Source organism: Leptopilina heterotoma, unplaced genomic scaffold, assembly GCF_015476425.1.
Source record: "Leptopilina heterotoma isolate Lh14 unplaced genomic scaffold, ASM1547642v1 Lhet_279, whole genome shotgun sequence".
Taxonomy (NCBI): domain Eukaryota; kingdom Metazoa; phylum Arthropoda; class Insecta; order Hymenoptera; family Figitidae; genus Leptopilina; species Leptopilina heterotoma.
The window spans coordinates 413,887-431,391 of NW_025110987.1; the positions used below are offsets into that span (position 1 = coordinate 413,887).

Genomic DNA, 17,505 nt, shown 5'->3' on the forward strand with positions numbered 1-17,505 from the left:
TTTCAATCTAAAGAAGGCCGCTTTTTAAAAAATATAGATTTTTTTATTTGGGATGAAGCACCAATGGCTTCAAAATATGCTTTAGAAATTATGGATTATCTATTAAGAGATATAATGAATTCCAACGAACCTTTTGGTGGTAAAATTGTAATTCTAAGCGGAGATTTTCGACAAACTTTACCATTAAAGAATGGGGTACTAGATCAGAAATAGTAAATTTATCAATGAAAAATAGTAAACTATGGTTATATTTCAAAAAATACACAATAACAGATAATATGAGAGCTTTACTACAAGAAACGGAATTTGTAGATTTTTTACTTAAAGTTGGCAATGGTGAATTAAATGATGCAGATGATAATGTTATAGGTATTACCAGAACATATTATTTTTAAACAGGGAATAGGTATACAAAATTTAAAACAAAATTTTATCCTTTAAAGACAATTTAGGTATACAAAATTTAAAACAAAATTTAATCCTTTAAAGATAAAATGTTTTTAATAACTATCTGTGTATCTTTAGAGTAATATTAGAAACTTTTCGGTGTAAAATCATTTCCAATTTTAATAGCAGAAAGAAAGGGGCGTGCGTAGCGCGCAAAATTAGTGACTAGTATTAATTATTATAATTAAAGGGTCGAACAATATCACATGCCCTTTAACATCGCTTGAGTTTAACTTTCAACAATTTGCTTAAAAAACTGCTCATAGTTATATGTTTACTAAAATTATATTAATTATTATAATTAAAGGGTCGAACAATATCACATGCCCTTTAACATCGCTTGAGTTTCACTTTCAACAATTCGCTTACAAAAGTGCTCATATTTTTTTTCGCTTTGGGACTTTTGGGAAATCTGCATACAGATACCTTGGACTCCGCATTCCAAGGTTATGTGGGGTTGGTATAATAAAAAAAAGAAAAGGAAAGATAAAATAAGTAAAATAATAAAATTTAATAAACTGGCGACCTACTGATAGCCCCGACCCACTAAAACCCGTAACCCTTCTTTTGGAGCCCCTTATCCACCCTCGGAACTGTCGCAAGACTTCAGCCTTCGAGGGTGGCGCTCCGACTCCGTCGCTCATGCGACTTTCTTCTCTCTCTGCGGTTCTTCTGCGTCAATAGTTAAAATTAAAAACCATTCCAATGTCAAAGAATAAAGGAACAAATGTTAAAAAGTATTAAAAAGATCAAAAGGTTAAAAGATAAAATTGTAAACGGACATAAAAACAAAAATTAATCTATTAAACACAATTATAAAAAACATAAATATAAAGGTCAGAAAATCAAATTGTAAAAGACGAGTTGAATAAAAACACAAACAAATGAAATAGAAGAATAAATAAACAAATGTACAAAAGTCAGAAGAATAAAAATGTAAAATGGACAGTATAAAAACTACAAAAAATAATTAAAGTAAACAAAATAAATAATTAAAAACTATTCGCTCCTTTTAACACTTCTCATTTACTTTTAGTCCTTGCAAGAGTCTTCTTCGCCTCCACAAGGGCCGACCTGAAGACTCCGCATCCTTCGCTGCCTGCAATATGGGTGGTTGACACCTTATTGCCAAACTTTTCAGTGCACAAAAAGCAGCTTGCGTTCTTTCTGCAGTTGGAGAACCTGTGACCGGCCTCACCGCACTTAAAGCACGCAGCCGATCTGTCCTCCTTCTGGCATTTGGCTCCAATATGGCCGTATCCCAGGCATCGATGACACCGGACGACCATTACTCTTCTTTTGATTGGGCAACACATAAAACCAATTTTTACGTGTCCCAATTTCTCCAGCCTGTTCGCCTCTTCCAGATTGGTGACTACAACCGAATACAACCGAACATCATTGATTTCTTTGATGGGCTGGGAGAAGTGGGTCCGCTGCCAGACATGATTGATTTCCGTCACTGTCCTGTTTCCTGGCTTACCCATTGCTTCAGACAACACTTGTTGCACCTCAGCTTCTTGGGTAAGGCAATGCAAATCACGGATCTCGAGTTTAACTCTTCGATCCAATGACTGCACCTTACCCATGCTTCCAACCGCTTTGGTGACCTCGGCGGTGAAAGCGTCCTTGTCGGAGTCTCCTCTGAACTTAATCAGAAGGTTCCCCTTGTTTGTAGCTTTTGCTGCTACTATTTTCGTATGGCTGTCCTCCGGGTTAACCTCTTTGCGAAGCTTACCTAGAACGTCAGCATACGTCAATCCTTGACCGACTCGGATTAGAACTGTGGATCTTTTTGATCCAATTCTTTCCAATTGAGGAATCTTTGGATTTGGTACTTCCGTTTCCATTGGAGGAGCTTCCTCCTTCTTCCTCTTATCGGTTTTGGTTTGAGTCTCTTCTGGACTGTCACCCTCTCTCTTCCGATTCTGAGCATCTCTTATGATGCTTTTGAGATTACGCCTATATGAACGCTCTCTCTCTTCCTTACGGTCCTTGCGGTTACACTCGGCACCGCTCAGAACGCATGCCAAATCGACGTCCGACTCATCGGCCGCGACATGCTTTGCTTTTGCTTCTTTCAGCAGGACTTCGATGACTTTAAGTCCATCTTTTACCGTCTTCTTGACGCCCCTCTGAATGTCGCAAGACTCCATCATCTTTGCGACCTCCAACTCCAATTTGTCGAGACAAGTCGCCTCCTCCTTTCTGAGCCGCAAGCATATCTCGCGACTCTCTTCTATTGCCTCGTCGTCCACTTCCGAGTGGATAGCGCTTCGTACGGTCTTTTCGCTACTGCAACTTGACACACTCAGAAGGCTCGACGCGCTTCCTTGTCTCCTTCTTTCTTTTTCCACGATGTTCTGTGGTTCTAACCTTTCCACGATCACACGTGGTAATGCAAGAAATTGTGCGCCCCCACAATCCGCGCGCACTTGAGCATCAGTCCTGGGACCGATGGTGAGATTACCCGTTTCCGGCCTGCTCACATGGGGTACCTTCTCTGAATTTTCTGAATCCATTTTTTCTTGCTGTTTAGTTGCCCTTTAGTGAAAAGCCCCGCCACCACGACAAGGTCTACCGAACATATCCATGATGCCAGTCGTGTCTGGCAGCGAACCCACTTCACCCAACTCATCAAAGAAATCAATCATGTCTGGCAGCGGACCCACTTCTCCCAGCCCATCAAAGAAATCAATGATGTTCGGCAGTGGATCCACTTCTCCCAGTACATCAAAGAAATCAATGATATTTGGCAGTGGATTCGCTTCTCCCAGCACGTCAAAGACATCGATGATGTTCGGTAGTGGACAACCATCGGCGGGGAAAAGTGCTCCTATTAATATGTATCATAAATAGATTGACTACTGATTGATTACTGGACAATACTTCTATGCTTTAAATACTACTAACATTATACCTATTACTGATATCACAGAATCATCTAATATTCAGAATGTCATTAATAGTTTATATCACACAGCTACTTTTTTTTCTTCAAAAAAGTCAATAAGACGACTATTTGTGACATCCGTAAAAATTAAAATTTATTTTTAATTTTGATTTTTTTAGGTCAAAAATTTTTTTTTAAAATGCTTATTTCCAATCGAAAGAGCACGATTGGAGAAAAATTTTTGTCCACCTTGATCTTTTGACATGGAATCGCTCATATATAAATATTTCAATATATAAATATTTTAATTAAGAATCGCGATGTTGACTTCTTCTAATATAGTCATTTTGCCATGGAACGGATCCTGCTGGACTAGAAAAAAATTTAGCCAAAACATCACGCAATGCACGCCCTGCGTTACTTCCAGCCTGTGAAGATCTTACAGGAAGTGGTTGCAATTGGTCATTCCCATTAAAACGCCAATCACCTGTTAAAATTAAAGTTTAAAAATCTGTTCAAATAAATATAAAAAAGTTGGAATATTTATTTTACAAAGCATTTGAAAAACTAAGCATAATTTTAAAAAAATAGAAAGATCACTTTGCTGCATATAAAAAATAAAGTCAGGGAATTTCAAAACAGAAAAAATGTTGCAACTCTGATAAGGTTCATGCTTAGCGAAATTCTTGAACATCCTAATTTGCTACCTGACATTTAGAAAAGAAGTTTCAAAAAGCTAAAATTTGCTGTAATTCAGAAAAATATTATTTAGAGATAAATTGAGTTTTTATATTACTAAAAAATTATTAATGAGTAGAAAATTTTGAGTTTATGCTGTATACCGAATCAATAAGTAAATAAATTTTTAATTTGTTTATATTTTCGGAGCAGCATTTTGACATTTGACATTTGAAAACAATTTCAAACGCTTTATAGACAGGAATGTTTGATAGTATATGAGACTTCAGCAGCGCCTCGGTAGCGAGACGACGCAACTTAGTATATCTGACAATTGCATTGCAGCTTGGCCCCCCAGATTGGTTTTTTAGAAAAATGAAAATGGCCCACTTTGTCTGTCATTTGCAAAAGTAATACATATTTTAAAAATGGAGGTGTGGAAAAATTTAAAACCTCTTGATTTTCCATCTTTAAACTGCTACGTGCTAAAAAATAACGCTCAGTGCTACCTCCGGTCTGTCAGACAGTTATTCCCTTTTTACGGTTTCTTTTAGTAATTTATAATTTTCTAAAGACAACTATTGTAAATATTTTTTACTTTTTAATATTTAAAAGTCATTTTTATATTATTTTGATTGAATTTTTTTTATTTTTACGTATGTTACAATCGAGAGGCAAACAACTATGGATTTTGGTGTACACCTAATACAATAATTCAGGTTAATTCAGATAACTCAGGATAATTCTTAGTAATTCATGGCAATTCACAGTAATTCAGGATAATGGATAGTAATCGAGGGGCAAACAACTAAGAATTTTGGTGTACACCTAATACAATAATTCAGGTAATTCAAGATAAGGCAAAGTAATTCACAGTAATTCACGATAATTCAGGATAATTCTTAGTAATTCATGGTAATTCACAGTTATTCAGGATAATAAATAGTAATCGAGGGGCAAACAACTAAGAATTTTGAGATTTTAATGCACCATATTTAACATGGTGCTGGGATGATGGTGATACCCAACATTGTGTTCCTAACCATGATTCCTCCCGTCAACAAAGACATATAGCAAAAATCTTAACTGATACATTGGAATTTCTTAATTTAATTCAATTAAACACAATTTCTAACCAAAATGATGTACTGTTAGATCTAATTTTTTTAAACTCTATAAATTACAATTTGATTTCACCTAATGATTCTATTCTTCCAGTTGACAATCATCATCCTCCTTTGTCATTGATTATTCAATTTATTAATAAAAGTAATTTATTTAATGTCTCATCAGAATGTAACTTTTTTTATCAAGAATGCAAACATGGCCGGTTTATACACTATCCTCTCTGATATAGATTGGTTGTTAGTACTAAACACGTCTGATGTTAACGAAGCTGTGGATAATTTTTACAATTACATTTACACCGCATTTGATATTTTTGTTCCAATAAAAAGTATTCGGAAGACTAACTTTCCTCCATGGTTTAGTTTTGAACTTAAAAGGAGAACTTTTTTTTAAAAAATTAGCTCATTTACAGTATAAGCGAACTAATGATCCACATGACTATAAAATATTCTCACGTTTGCGATCAGATTGCAAGAATCTTTCTAATCGCTGCTACAATTCTTACATTTCTAAGGTTGAAAATCCAATTATAAATGACCCAAAACAATTTTGGAATTATGTAAACAATTTACGGAAAGATAATCGACTCCCTAATATTATGTTTTATGATGATATAATGGCAAACAATAATTTCGATATTGCAAACCGATGGCCCCGAGCTATTTCATACTAACTCGCCCGCGAGTTTTTATTTTATCTCAACTCGAGGATCTCGCTCTATTCTGTACTAACTCGTCAGAGCGCGATTATTTTATCTCAACTCTAACGTTCAGTTCTAAACTATCTCAACTCGAATGCGCCTTTTTATAATGTCTCAACTCTTACCGGATACCTTAAATGAATCAACTTTTTTCTTAGTATACATATGAAAAAAAATGTTTAGTTGTAATGGTAAGTATATTTACATTTATATTTCTAAGAAAAAGAACTTTTAAAAATTAATTTCTTAATGTTATTCACGTACTAAATTAAATCTTACTTAAAAAGAAAAAATGTCTAATTTACAGTGAAGAAGTTGGAATAACCAAAATTCTTGTTATTACCATTAGAATGAAATGTTATCGTGTTAAATATCTTAAATGTGATTAACATGCTGGATACGTCCTTATTATCATAATGATTTTCTTCTAGCACACTGGACAATTTTTATTTAGAAAAGTCGTAAAATATCTATTTGTTCCGCAGGTTTCGCAAATCAATTTTTTTTGAGTCGCCTGAGGAAAATCTTATTATCTCGCTCAATTCTTAATATTTTTTAATTCAAATTTAGAGAAATATTGTTCAAATATTGCAATATTATATGCAAAGCGAAAAGATAAATTAATTTTCTGCTTATCGCCAAAATAAATTCTTAAAAACATGCTTTTTTCACCGTTTAGACCTTACCCCCCCCCCCTTAATGAATGTCTTAACTTTACCTCTAGCTTCCATCTCTTATTGAGTTGCTTGTTCTCGATTACCACCATTAATTTCGTTGGGAGGAGCAGCTTGTTCATTATTCAATAGAGTATCTATTAAAAATATAATAGGTATACATAAATATATTAGTAATTAAACGTTGAATTTTTGCATCTTATGACGTTAAAAGAAACAATGTCAGTATACTGACTTTCGTCTGGGGGCTGCTGCTGGTATATTTTTAAAAATTCTGATTTTATATTATGTAAATTTTATTTTTTCAGATTTTATTATTAATCAAAAATTGAACGTTCATAGATTTATCTTTTATCATAAAATTTTCCACTCTTTTAAAAAGATTTTTATTCAATAAATATTTTATCCCAACAAAAACATCTTTAATGCAAAAAGTTCTGCAAAGTAAAGTTTTTGTAATTGTCCAAACAATTACTGAAATAAAAGTTTACCAAGTAAAATTTATTAACTAAAGTTTTAATATTAAATTGTAACAAATATAAAATTTAATTTAATGATTAACATAAGCAGCTAATGAAATCGAATTATTTATCATAATAAAAAATTTCTATTAGAAGCAATTTTAAGATCTTGGCATCAATAATGTTTCTAATAATGAATGTATTGACGACAAGATCTTAAAATTGCTTCTAATAGAAATTTTTTATTATGACGAATAATTGGATTTCATTAGTTGCTCATGTTAATCATTAAATTAAATTTTATATTTGTTACAATTCAATATTAAAACGTCAGTTATAAAATTTGCTTGGTAAACTTTTTTTTCAGTAATTGTTTGGACAATTACAAAAACTTTACTTGCTAGAACTTTTTGCATCAAAGCTGTTTTTGTTGGGATTGAAATATTTTTTGTATCATTAATAAAATTTTAGTTTATTTTATTGAATTGTCAGATAGTAGTGCCTCCTTAACATAAAGGTGCCCATAACCGGAAATGTCATTTTTTAGTCATTTTTTAAAAAGACCAACATATTATGTGATGCAGGATTTTGGTTAAACACTAAGGTAAATCACAAAATGTAATGACAACACTGCAAAAAAGATTAAACGCTTTTTTTCTGAACGAATCTACACCCATATAATTATGTCACTCTTTGAAAATAATACAAAATTACTTTTTTATTTATTTAATGCAAATTTTCTTTATTATGCTCACAGTTATTACACAAATGCATATATGTGGACGTCCACATGAAAAGGGCCCATATTGTCGGTTCTAGTTTTCGAGATAATCGCAAGTTAGTAATTTTGGAGCAAAATCTTAATTTTTTATATTTTTTATTATTAACCTACATGTTTTGACAATTCGAATCATGCGGTTTTCATTAATTTATCGATAATTTAACTGTTTTATTTCATTGGTTCTTTAGAAAAATGAAAAGGGCCCATTTTGTCGGTCATTTGCAAAAGTAATCCGTATTTTAAAAATGGCGGTGTGGAAAAATTTGAAACCTCTTGATTTTCCATCTGTAAGGTGTCCCGGATTGTAAACAATTCTTATTTGAATAACTTCTTAGAAGAACCAGAGATGTTAGAGTCTTTTTTTGTAACTGTCGAAATGAAAATTTGGATATTACGTTAATTTTTTCATAATAGAGACTGTCAAAAAAATTTAAGGTACTACTACACTTTAGAATTAAAAAAAAATTTATTTTTTTTATTGTATTTTTTAACTCCTTATGACTTTAGAAAACACCTCCTAAAGTATTTATAACCAATTGTAAAAAATAAAAGAAAATTTTTAAAAAAATTTTCAATTAATGTAAAAAGTCATTGACAAATTAAGTAAGTCTTTAAGGGGATGGTGGGGTCCAGCTTTTTGTTACGACCACTAGAAACATTGGTGCTAATGTATGTAACAGTGTCTGAAATAAAGAAAATGGTGGGATTTTAATTTGCAAAAGAATTTTAGGTAATTTATGGATGGACTCTAACGATATATATATATAAATATAAAAAATAACGTTTTCTCAAATTGCGGACAGTTTATCTCTGAATCTACTGAACCGATTTTAATAAATGATAACTCGTTTTGTTTGTTATCATGTCCTGTGTGAGAATTTACCAGAAAATGGTCAAAAAATTAAAAAAAAAACATTTTTGCAAAAAAAATTATTGAAAAAAATGCTATTTTTTTATTTTAGTCGATTTTTCATTATTGGTGGTAGATTTCTATGCAAGACACCTTCCTTTTTTTATCCAATTTGGATTTTTTGTTTCCGATTTGTCAATCTTGAGATAAACTGTCCGCAATTGGACAACTAACTTTTTGGAGTTTCGATCTGAATGCTGTCTGCAGATTATGATATTAAATAAAAATTAAAAACAAACCATTATTTTTATTCTCCAAATATGTACTAATATAGGCAAAAAAGTTTTTTAAATATTTATAATAAAAGACAAAAGAATTTTTTTTTTTAAATTTGGTCTTTTAAGAGCCTTCTAAAGTGTAGTAGTACCTTAAATAAGTTTAATATATATTCTTTTCCTTGAAATGCCATAATAAAATTGTACCTAATCATTAATCTTGTAAAAAATGGTTTTTTAATAGAAAAACTGCCTTTTTAGAAAAGGGCCCATATTGTCGATTTTTCGTATTTTCAAAATTAAGAGGGGGTTTTTTTTTAAATTTTAAACCTGTTGGTTTTTTATCATCAAGGTGCCCTGAACTGGAAACAATTCTTATCTGAATAACTTTCAAGAAGAACCAGAGATACAACAATTAGTTGGTTCGCAATCTTTAATTCCGTTTTCCAAATTTTTCTAGGAATACGCCCATATAGATAACTCCAATAGTGACAAAATGGGCCCTTTTCATGTGGACGTCCACATATTTGTTTCGTTATCAATACGAAAACTGCGTATTGTCAACAAACACGACTTGCAATATTCAGATCAGTAACGTCTGCTTTCCGTCGAAGTTTACGTAGGGGTGCCCACAGCTGGCGCACTTCCCCTATTTATAAAAATAATTTAATAAAATCAAATTAGTTTTTGAAATTAAAAGTTTATTTTTTCACTTTAAAATCGGGAGTGTTATTTTTCTTGCAAAACTAATTTTAAAAGTGTTTTTCTTCGTACCACACATCAAAATGTACATTTACCAAATATATTCTATGTATTTTCTAAATTATATAAAATGCAATAATAATAGTTTAAATTTTAAACGACTTGTCACCTCCCCATACTCTATATAGAAAGGAATTACCTTCAATGTGCTCTTCAGGAGGTATATCTTCTTCATTATCAATAGAAAAATCGACTGCTTCGAATGGAGGGAAATCGTCTTCGTCATCTGAAACAACAACTTTCAAACTGAGAACTGCACAAATCTTAATTGTTTCTTCGAAAATGAAATATATTACCATCATCATCATCATCATTAGAAAAGTCCATTCCTTTAATTAATTAAAGGTCTTCTTCTTCTAAAAGAATAGTTTCATTTAATTGGAAGGAGATACACAAAATGAAGGGTTTTACACCATTGTGTACTGCAATTGACATTAAATCTTCAACTAAAAGATCTTCTCTTTCTTCTAATTTTTTCCAATTTTCTGTGATCCCTTTTTATTTCTCCACATTCTTGATTTTCGGAAGTTGCAAATCACCTTTAATATTTTCCCTTAATTTTTCGACTTGTTCTTAAATTGTTTCCTGCACTTTCATCAGTTTCTCTGCAAATTATAATAGATCGTGTAAGCAAAAGTTATTATTAATTTTATTAAACATGTTTTAGTGAACAAAGAGAACGAGTAAAAAGATTTGATTAAATCCCTTCTGTTTAATGTAGTTCCAGCAATATGCATTTTATTTAATTCATTCTAAGCTTTTCTTATGAATTTAAAGATTCAAGTTTAAATATTTAAAGCATTTTTATTTGTATATTACCTTACAATTTATTTAAAACATATTTTAAATAAAGTTAAAAAACTTAGATCAATAAACAAATTTATGAAAAGTAAATTAAAAGAATGAGATTTCAAAAAAAAATTTTAATTCATTACCATCAGCGCTCGAACCAGTGAAAGTATTATTAAAAAATACGGACATTACTGACCAAAACTGAAAAATTACGGACCAATTACTGACAAAAATATAACTAGTCTGGGTTAAATAAAAAAACCTTTTTATTTACAAGAATTTTTAACAAAAATTCTTCTTTAAATTGATTATTTTTAATAATTTTCGAAAAAGTTCTTTGTCAACCAGATAGCACAAAAGATTCTAAAAACCTTCCTGTAATATTCCTCTGGCATATTCGGAACCTTTCAAAAAATATTTATGAGGAATATTTTATTAACACACCTGAATAATTTAATAAAATTAAATTAGAGTGAAAGCTAAGCTAAATTGGATAAAATATCTGATCAGAAGAATTAAAGAGTTTTTAACATCTTTCGACTAATACCTGAATAATATTCATGAAATATTACAAACCTATGTTTAAGGAATATTCACTATCAATACTTACAAATTTGTTAATATAACTTATAGGTCACCTTGAGTGGACCGCTTAGCTTTTTTTCGAAAAAATTCTTTATGAAATCAAATTAATAGGAGGTTTCTATTCCAAGCTTCAGTTTAGATCCCTAGATAAGTATTTATACCATAATATCTTTGATTTTTTTTATTTGGAAAAAATTGACTTTAAAAAAAGCTAATTTTCTGGAATGAAAAAAGTGTAACCTTGAGTGGACCACTCCTAAAAAATTGCAAAAGTTATTCTAAATTCCTTAATGTATTTAGTATTTCTGATATATTAAAACAAAATTTATGCTTACGCAGCTTCAGACCATGATTGTATGTGTCGTAATGTTTGCAAGTGAAAACATTTTTAATAATTTTGGCACATATCACAAAAAAATTAATAAAGACCATAAAAAAAAGTTTCAAACCAATTTATTGTCAATTTATATCCAAAAAATGGTAAACTGACATTAAAAATGGAAAAAACAGGCAGTCCACTCATGGTTACAAACAGTGGTCCACTCATGGTGACATGCAACTTTTTATGGCAGCCACCACAATTTTTTTTGAGTCAAAATTATTACTTAATTAAACTAAAACAATTAATTTCAATGTTCCTTTTAAAACTTAAATTTTACATTACGTTTACACTTTTGAATCACTTTTCTTATTGTAAGAGCGACTTTTTTTTGGATTGTGATCTTAAAAACGCGTTACTTGGGAGTTTTTTTGACAGTGATTCATAATTATTATAATAGTTGATTAAATGTTTTGTAATAATCTGAGGCTTTTACTCTTATTACTTTGTAATTTGTAATTGAAAAATTATAATTAAGTAAAATGATTAATTAAAAATTACAATATTTTTTTGTTTTAAATTAGAATTAATATAAATTATTATTTTTAATAATTGAGGGCGTGGAACGGATAACTGCCTGTAACGAATGGTCGAAAGGGCCTATACCAGTCAGACACTAGTGAGCGCCTCTAGGCCTCTCACTGATGTCTGACTGGTATAGTCCCTTTCGACCATGCGTTACAGGCAGTTATCCGTTCCACGCCCTCAATTGCTTACGAATTTTTGAAAAGTTATTTTTTGAATTTTCTCTAATTTATATAAAACCGATAATTATCATGATATTTGATTTAATAAATTATATTTTATAGTCCAGAAAAACTTTCAATAAATGTTTAATGAATTTATCTCTTTAACGCTCGCTAAAGGTTATATCAACAGATTGTTTAAGTATTCATTGTGAATTCTCTCTAAATATAGGTTTTTAATATACCCTTAATATTTTTCAGGTTTGCTAATAAAATATTCCTCATGAATATTCCTTGAACTGACCTAGGGAATATTCTATATTCGCGGACATTTACCTACTTCCATGAACCTTCCTGGATTATTTTTTGGGAGGTTCCGAATTTGCCAAAGGAATATTCTAGGAAGGTTCTTGGAATCTTTTGTGCAGTCTGGGCAATTTTCAAAATCCATTTGTTTACAATATTCAATTTTACGAAATTTCAATTACATTTCTCAATTAAATAAATATTAGAAAATAAAAATTTTAAATAATTGCAAAAAAATTCAATTAAGCTTTTTCATATAAATTAATCTTAAAATTAAATTATTTTTAAAAATTCACGCCATATTCACGGAGAGAAATCTGTTGCTATTATTGCTTGCAGAATCTTTACAAATTTTATTAGTCACTGCTGAATAGAATTTTAGCTTGAGGTTATAATAATTTATATACGAAATCATCTATTTAATGGAATGGAGAGTTCGATGCAATAAAAACAAAAAGCAGCTGCTAATTTTGCACGAAATCTTTATTATAAATATAAAGAGAACGTGCTATAAAAGTATTAGATTCTTCTTATAAGAATCGCTCGAACTCCGTCTGATTTTCAGGCGGACTTTATACAACACAATCTTACCTGCGTATACGCACATATAACTCACACACACATATATTTCTCTGGATGGTTTCGAGGAACGGAACGCGTACAAAGCGGTGACGTTTGCAATAACATAACCTAACAATTTTCACATGTTGCTTATATATTCAAACACGAATAAAAATGCAATAATTTTTAAATAATATACTTACTATTAAATAAATATTATCTTTTTATAACAGCAACAAGTATTAAATACTACATATAATATATAATAATGTTTTACAGGACAAAGAAATATCAAATATAGAGAGAGAGAGAGAGAGAGAGAGAGAAAAATATATGTGTGTGTGAGTTATATGTGCGTATACACATGTAAGATTGTGCTGTATAAAGTCCGCCTGAAAATCAGTCGGAGTTCGAGCGATTCTTATAAGAAGAATCTAATACTTTTATAGCACGTTCTCTTTGTATTTATAATAAAGATTTCGTGCAAAATTAGCTACTGTCTCTTATGCTTATTGCATTGAAAGTATTTTTACAATAAGTATATGAATCGATGCTAAAAATATAAGAGAAACGTTAAGCAATTTAAGTAATGTGCTCTTTCGAGTAATATTAGCAGCAGATTTCTCTCCGTGTTGCTTTTAATATTTAATTATTATCTAAAATTTTAACTAAAATTAATTTTTAAATAAATTTTTATTAGAAACTTCTACTAGAATTCAATTATTTAAATACAAAAATAAATAATTTATTGAGTAATTGAATGTTTCTTAAAATTCAATTCCCATTATGAATCGTTATCAACAAATTTTCAAATAATTGAATTCCAACAACGTATTTTAATAAAATTTGTAAGAATAATAGACCTTTTCATTTCAATTCATTTCTATTGCGCATGCGTTACATGGAATTGAAGTTCCGTTTCAAGTTTCGGATCTATTTACAGCTATTGCATTATTCAGATGTTAAATGTTAATAGTAACTATAGAAAATTTGATTTAATATTTTATTTAATTTATTAATTTAACATTAAATAATACCAATATAAGCTGCCAAATTTATAGAAATTTTGTTTTTGGAATTGTTACAAATTAGCAATAATAAATTGTTACGCTCGGCGGGATAATATGGTTAATGCAACCAAAGGTATGAATGTGACAACCATTGTTTTTTTCCGTGCGAGCAATGTTCAGACAACATTAACTCAACATTGATTAAGTCCGCCCTGTGGAAACATTGCATAAGTACTATAATGTTATAATATAATTTTCATAAAATAATCAATGTTGAGGCAATGTTGACAATATTGCCATGGAACATTGACCTCGAATACTACAAGTAGTGTTACAGTAATATTAAGTGTTACTTATGTGAAAAAATATTTCAAATTATTACTGAAAGCCTTTTAGAAGTTTTCTGTATAAAACAATAAAATGAATAAAAAATATTTCGGTGTGAATATCAAAATTTTTATATAAAATACAACTTTTACTGATCATTTTCAAGTTTATTCCCATGCGCAGAGGTTACTGATTTCATTGAGGTTAGTGTTTAAGTTTCCGACTTTAACTCAAAGTTAAAAAGATTTGTATAATAAGAAGTTTTAAATATACTAATTATTTTAAAATTATAGTTATAGTCAAAGTACAGATAAAATGTACTAAAAATCTAAATAAATGTTTCTTTTAATTGATTTTTACAAGTATTTTTTATAAAATATTGATTTGACTGAAACCAAGCGCCAAGTTGTCATCCCCTCTTCGCTACAATCCTTGAATCCCGGGACGGAATCAATATGAACTGCACGCGACGAAGTGCTTTAACAAACACGTTTTCACTTAAAATATAGAAAGAAATTCTCCAGTAAATCGCAAGTGTCTGTTACAGGATGAATCGATTGATAAAACAGTACAAATAAAGAGATTATCGAAATCTAACTGGTTTTATTTAATTTTTAAATCTACCGGTTATGTCTACTGTAGACATCTCACCAAGATTCTGCTGCTAATGTAATTCATACCTATAAAAGAGAAAAGTAATGGAGATTAAAAGACAGAGTTTCTCCTGAAAAACTGCACAATTTTGGATTATAAAAAACAACTTAAGTTAAGTGTAATATAAATAATGTTTGTGTCCATTTATCAGAGGAATGCAACACCTCTGAGGGTGTCGCGAAAGACGTGAGGACATCATTGATCGTTAAGTTACAAATGTATAAAATGTTATTAATACTCATTTATATTCTTGTAACTGTACTACCAACTAAGGGAACGTTAATATCTTTTGATGATGAAGAAAATGTTTTGCATATTGGAGCAATCTTTCCTATTGCTGGAGAAGGTGGTTGGCAAGGAGGACAGGTAACTGTTTTCCTTTAATAGCAATTTCTATTTTTTCATATTCATAATATATAATGAAAATTTATAATAATCATTTGACAAATAATTAGTGTTCTTTGTTCTCTATTTTCATGAAATTTGTAAAAGGAACTTTAATTTCATAAGGTATATCACATTAGAAACATGTGTACTTCATAAAAAGTTTCACAAAAAATAAACATTTTTTATAACTAAAAAAATATTTTCGTAAGCTAAACGTAAGAAATTATATAAGATAAAAAAATAAATGTTGTTATTAGATATACATTTTACAATTTTTTACAGTTTCTATAGTCTTAAATAATACTATTTGTTTAGGAATATTTAAATTATGAAATGTTTAATATTTAAAATTAAAATATAAAAAGGTAGACATAATATAAAACAAACTTCTTAAAATGTTATATTGTAGAAATTAAAAATATTTATTTATAAATAATTCGTATTTAATAAAATATTACATTTTGAAAGTTGGCAATTTATTTACTTTATTTAATTAGAGGGAGTCAATAAAATAAATTAATAAAAAACACACTTTTCTAGGATTTTATTACATTAAAATAGTCAAATTACAATTTCAATTATTCATAAATAAATAGTTTAAATCTTTAATATTATATTAGGTTATGTTTAGTAACATCAGTCAGAGAGGACATTTTGTTTCTTAGTTTTTCAAAAACTGTAAATAAAAACGAAGGAATAAAGAAGCTTGTAAATATCAATGTATTACTTTTTAATGTACTGAGTAAAAATAATGTTTTCGACATACATTATAATGTGTATAAATTTATTAAATATAAGTAAAAAGTATAAGGGCAAATATACAGAACTGGACTTTCACTTGTGAAAATGTAAATTTTAAAATTGTATGCACAACTTGTATTTACAGTTTATTTTTTTCAAAATTTATTCCAAAACAATTATCTTTAATGTCGTTCAAGTCAGAAGCCAAAAACGAAAATATTAGCTTTTCTTCATAAAATATAATCAAGAATGTGTATTTCTTTCTTCTTTTGTTTTTTTCTCTATATATTTCTGTAATATGTGCAAAAGATTTTGCATTATAAAATGTTATTAATTATAATTATTTACATAACGACAATCAATATTAATTTATTTATAATTAATAAATAATTTCATTTTGTCATGTAATTTAAATTATTTCAACCATGGAACGAATATTACGTATATTAATTTTGACACAAGTTAAAAAAATCAAAGATTGTCTCTGGTAAATTAAAGAAATGAGAGTTTATAAAAATTTAACAGTTTGTACTTTATTTATTTATTCAAAAATAAGTTCCTAGGGCTAATAAGCCCACTGAGAAACAAGATACATAAGTATTTGATTATAAAACTATATTTAATTTACATTAATTTTCTTTAGATTATTTTAGAAACATGATTTTATTCAGAATTTTTTACCACGTAGTTTTTGCTTAAAAAAATAAAATAAATTTGCAATTTAACATAGGCTTTTATAAGAGCTGAGATAAATCTTAGAAAAAAGTGTGAAGGAAATGAGAGAAAAATTTGTGACTTTATGTATAGATAGACAATGTCAAAAAGTTAAAACTGGAAGCCCTGGTTAAAAAACCGGACAGATTTCGGACTAATCCGAAATTTGTCGGAGACAGTGCGGTTTATGGTCAGGTTTTTGTCACCCGAAATTAATCCGGATAAATCCGAACTCTATAAGGTTTGTGAACAACTAGTGAATCCGGAGTTGGTCCGATGAAGTCCGGAATTAATCACTTCATTTTAACTAGTGAATCCGGAATTTATCCGAAACAGTGCGATTTATTGTCTGGTTTTTGTCATCCGGAATTAGTCTGGATAAATCTGAAATCAATACGGTTCGTCTATAACCAGTGAATCGGGAATTATTTCGATCTAGTCCGAAGTTAGTCTGATAATACGCAACTTGCAAATGTGAAATTAGTCCGATTAAGTCCGGAATCAATCTGGTTATGGTCAGGTTTTTGTCATACGAAATTATAATTATAGTTTGAATTTATCTGAATTTAATACAAATTGTTTTTAATATACAAATTCAATATTATACCAAAATCATTCCGGATTAAGTCTTTGAATTGGATTGCATATGGATTGTTTTGGACTGTCTGTGGATTGTAAATATTTACAAATTTCATATTATTATAACACTTATTT

General features: G+C 29.6%; 1 protein-coding gene across 7 annotated transcripts in view; it reads left to right on the forward strand.

The window, feature by feature from the left end:
- The window catches only part of LOC122504124 (gamma-aminobutyric acid type B receptor subunit 1), a 483,822-nt gene that overhangs the window by 32,051 nt on the left and 434,266 nt on the right, over window positions 1-17,505 (forward strand). For 6 of the 7 annotated variants that reach the window (XR_006301807.1, XM_043615049.1, XM_043615048.1 and 3 more), the window contains exon 1: window positions 14,511-15,315. The exons of the other annotated variant lie outside the window; for it this stretch is intronic. Coding sequence is in view for 5 of the 6 variants with exons in the window: in XM_043615049.1 (XP_043470984.1) it covers window positions 15,166-15,315 (150 nt within the window). In the remaining variant the exon portion in view is untranslated. Of the gene's footprint in view, window positions 1-14,510; window positions 15,316-17,505 lie in introns of those variants that run through there. 7 annotated transcript variants of the gene reach the window in all.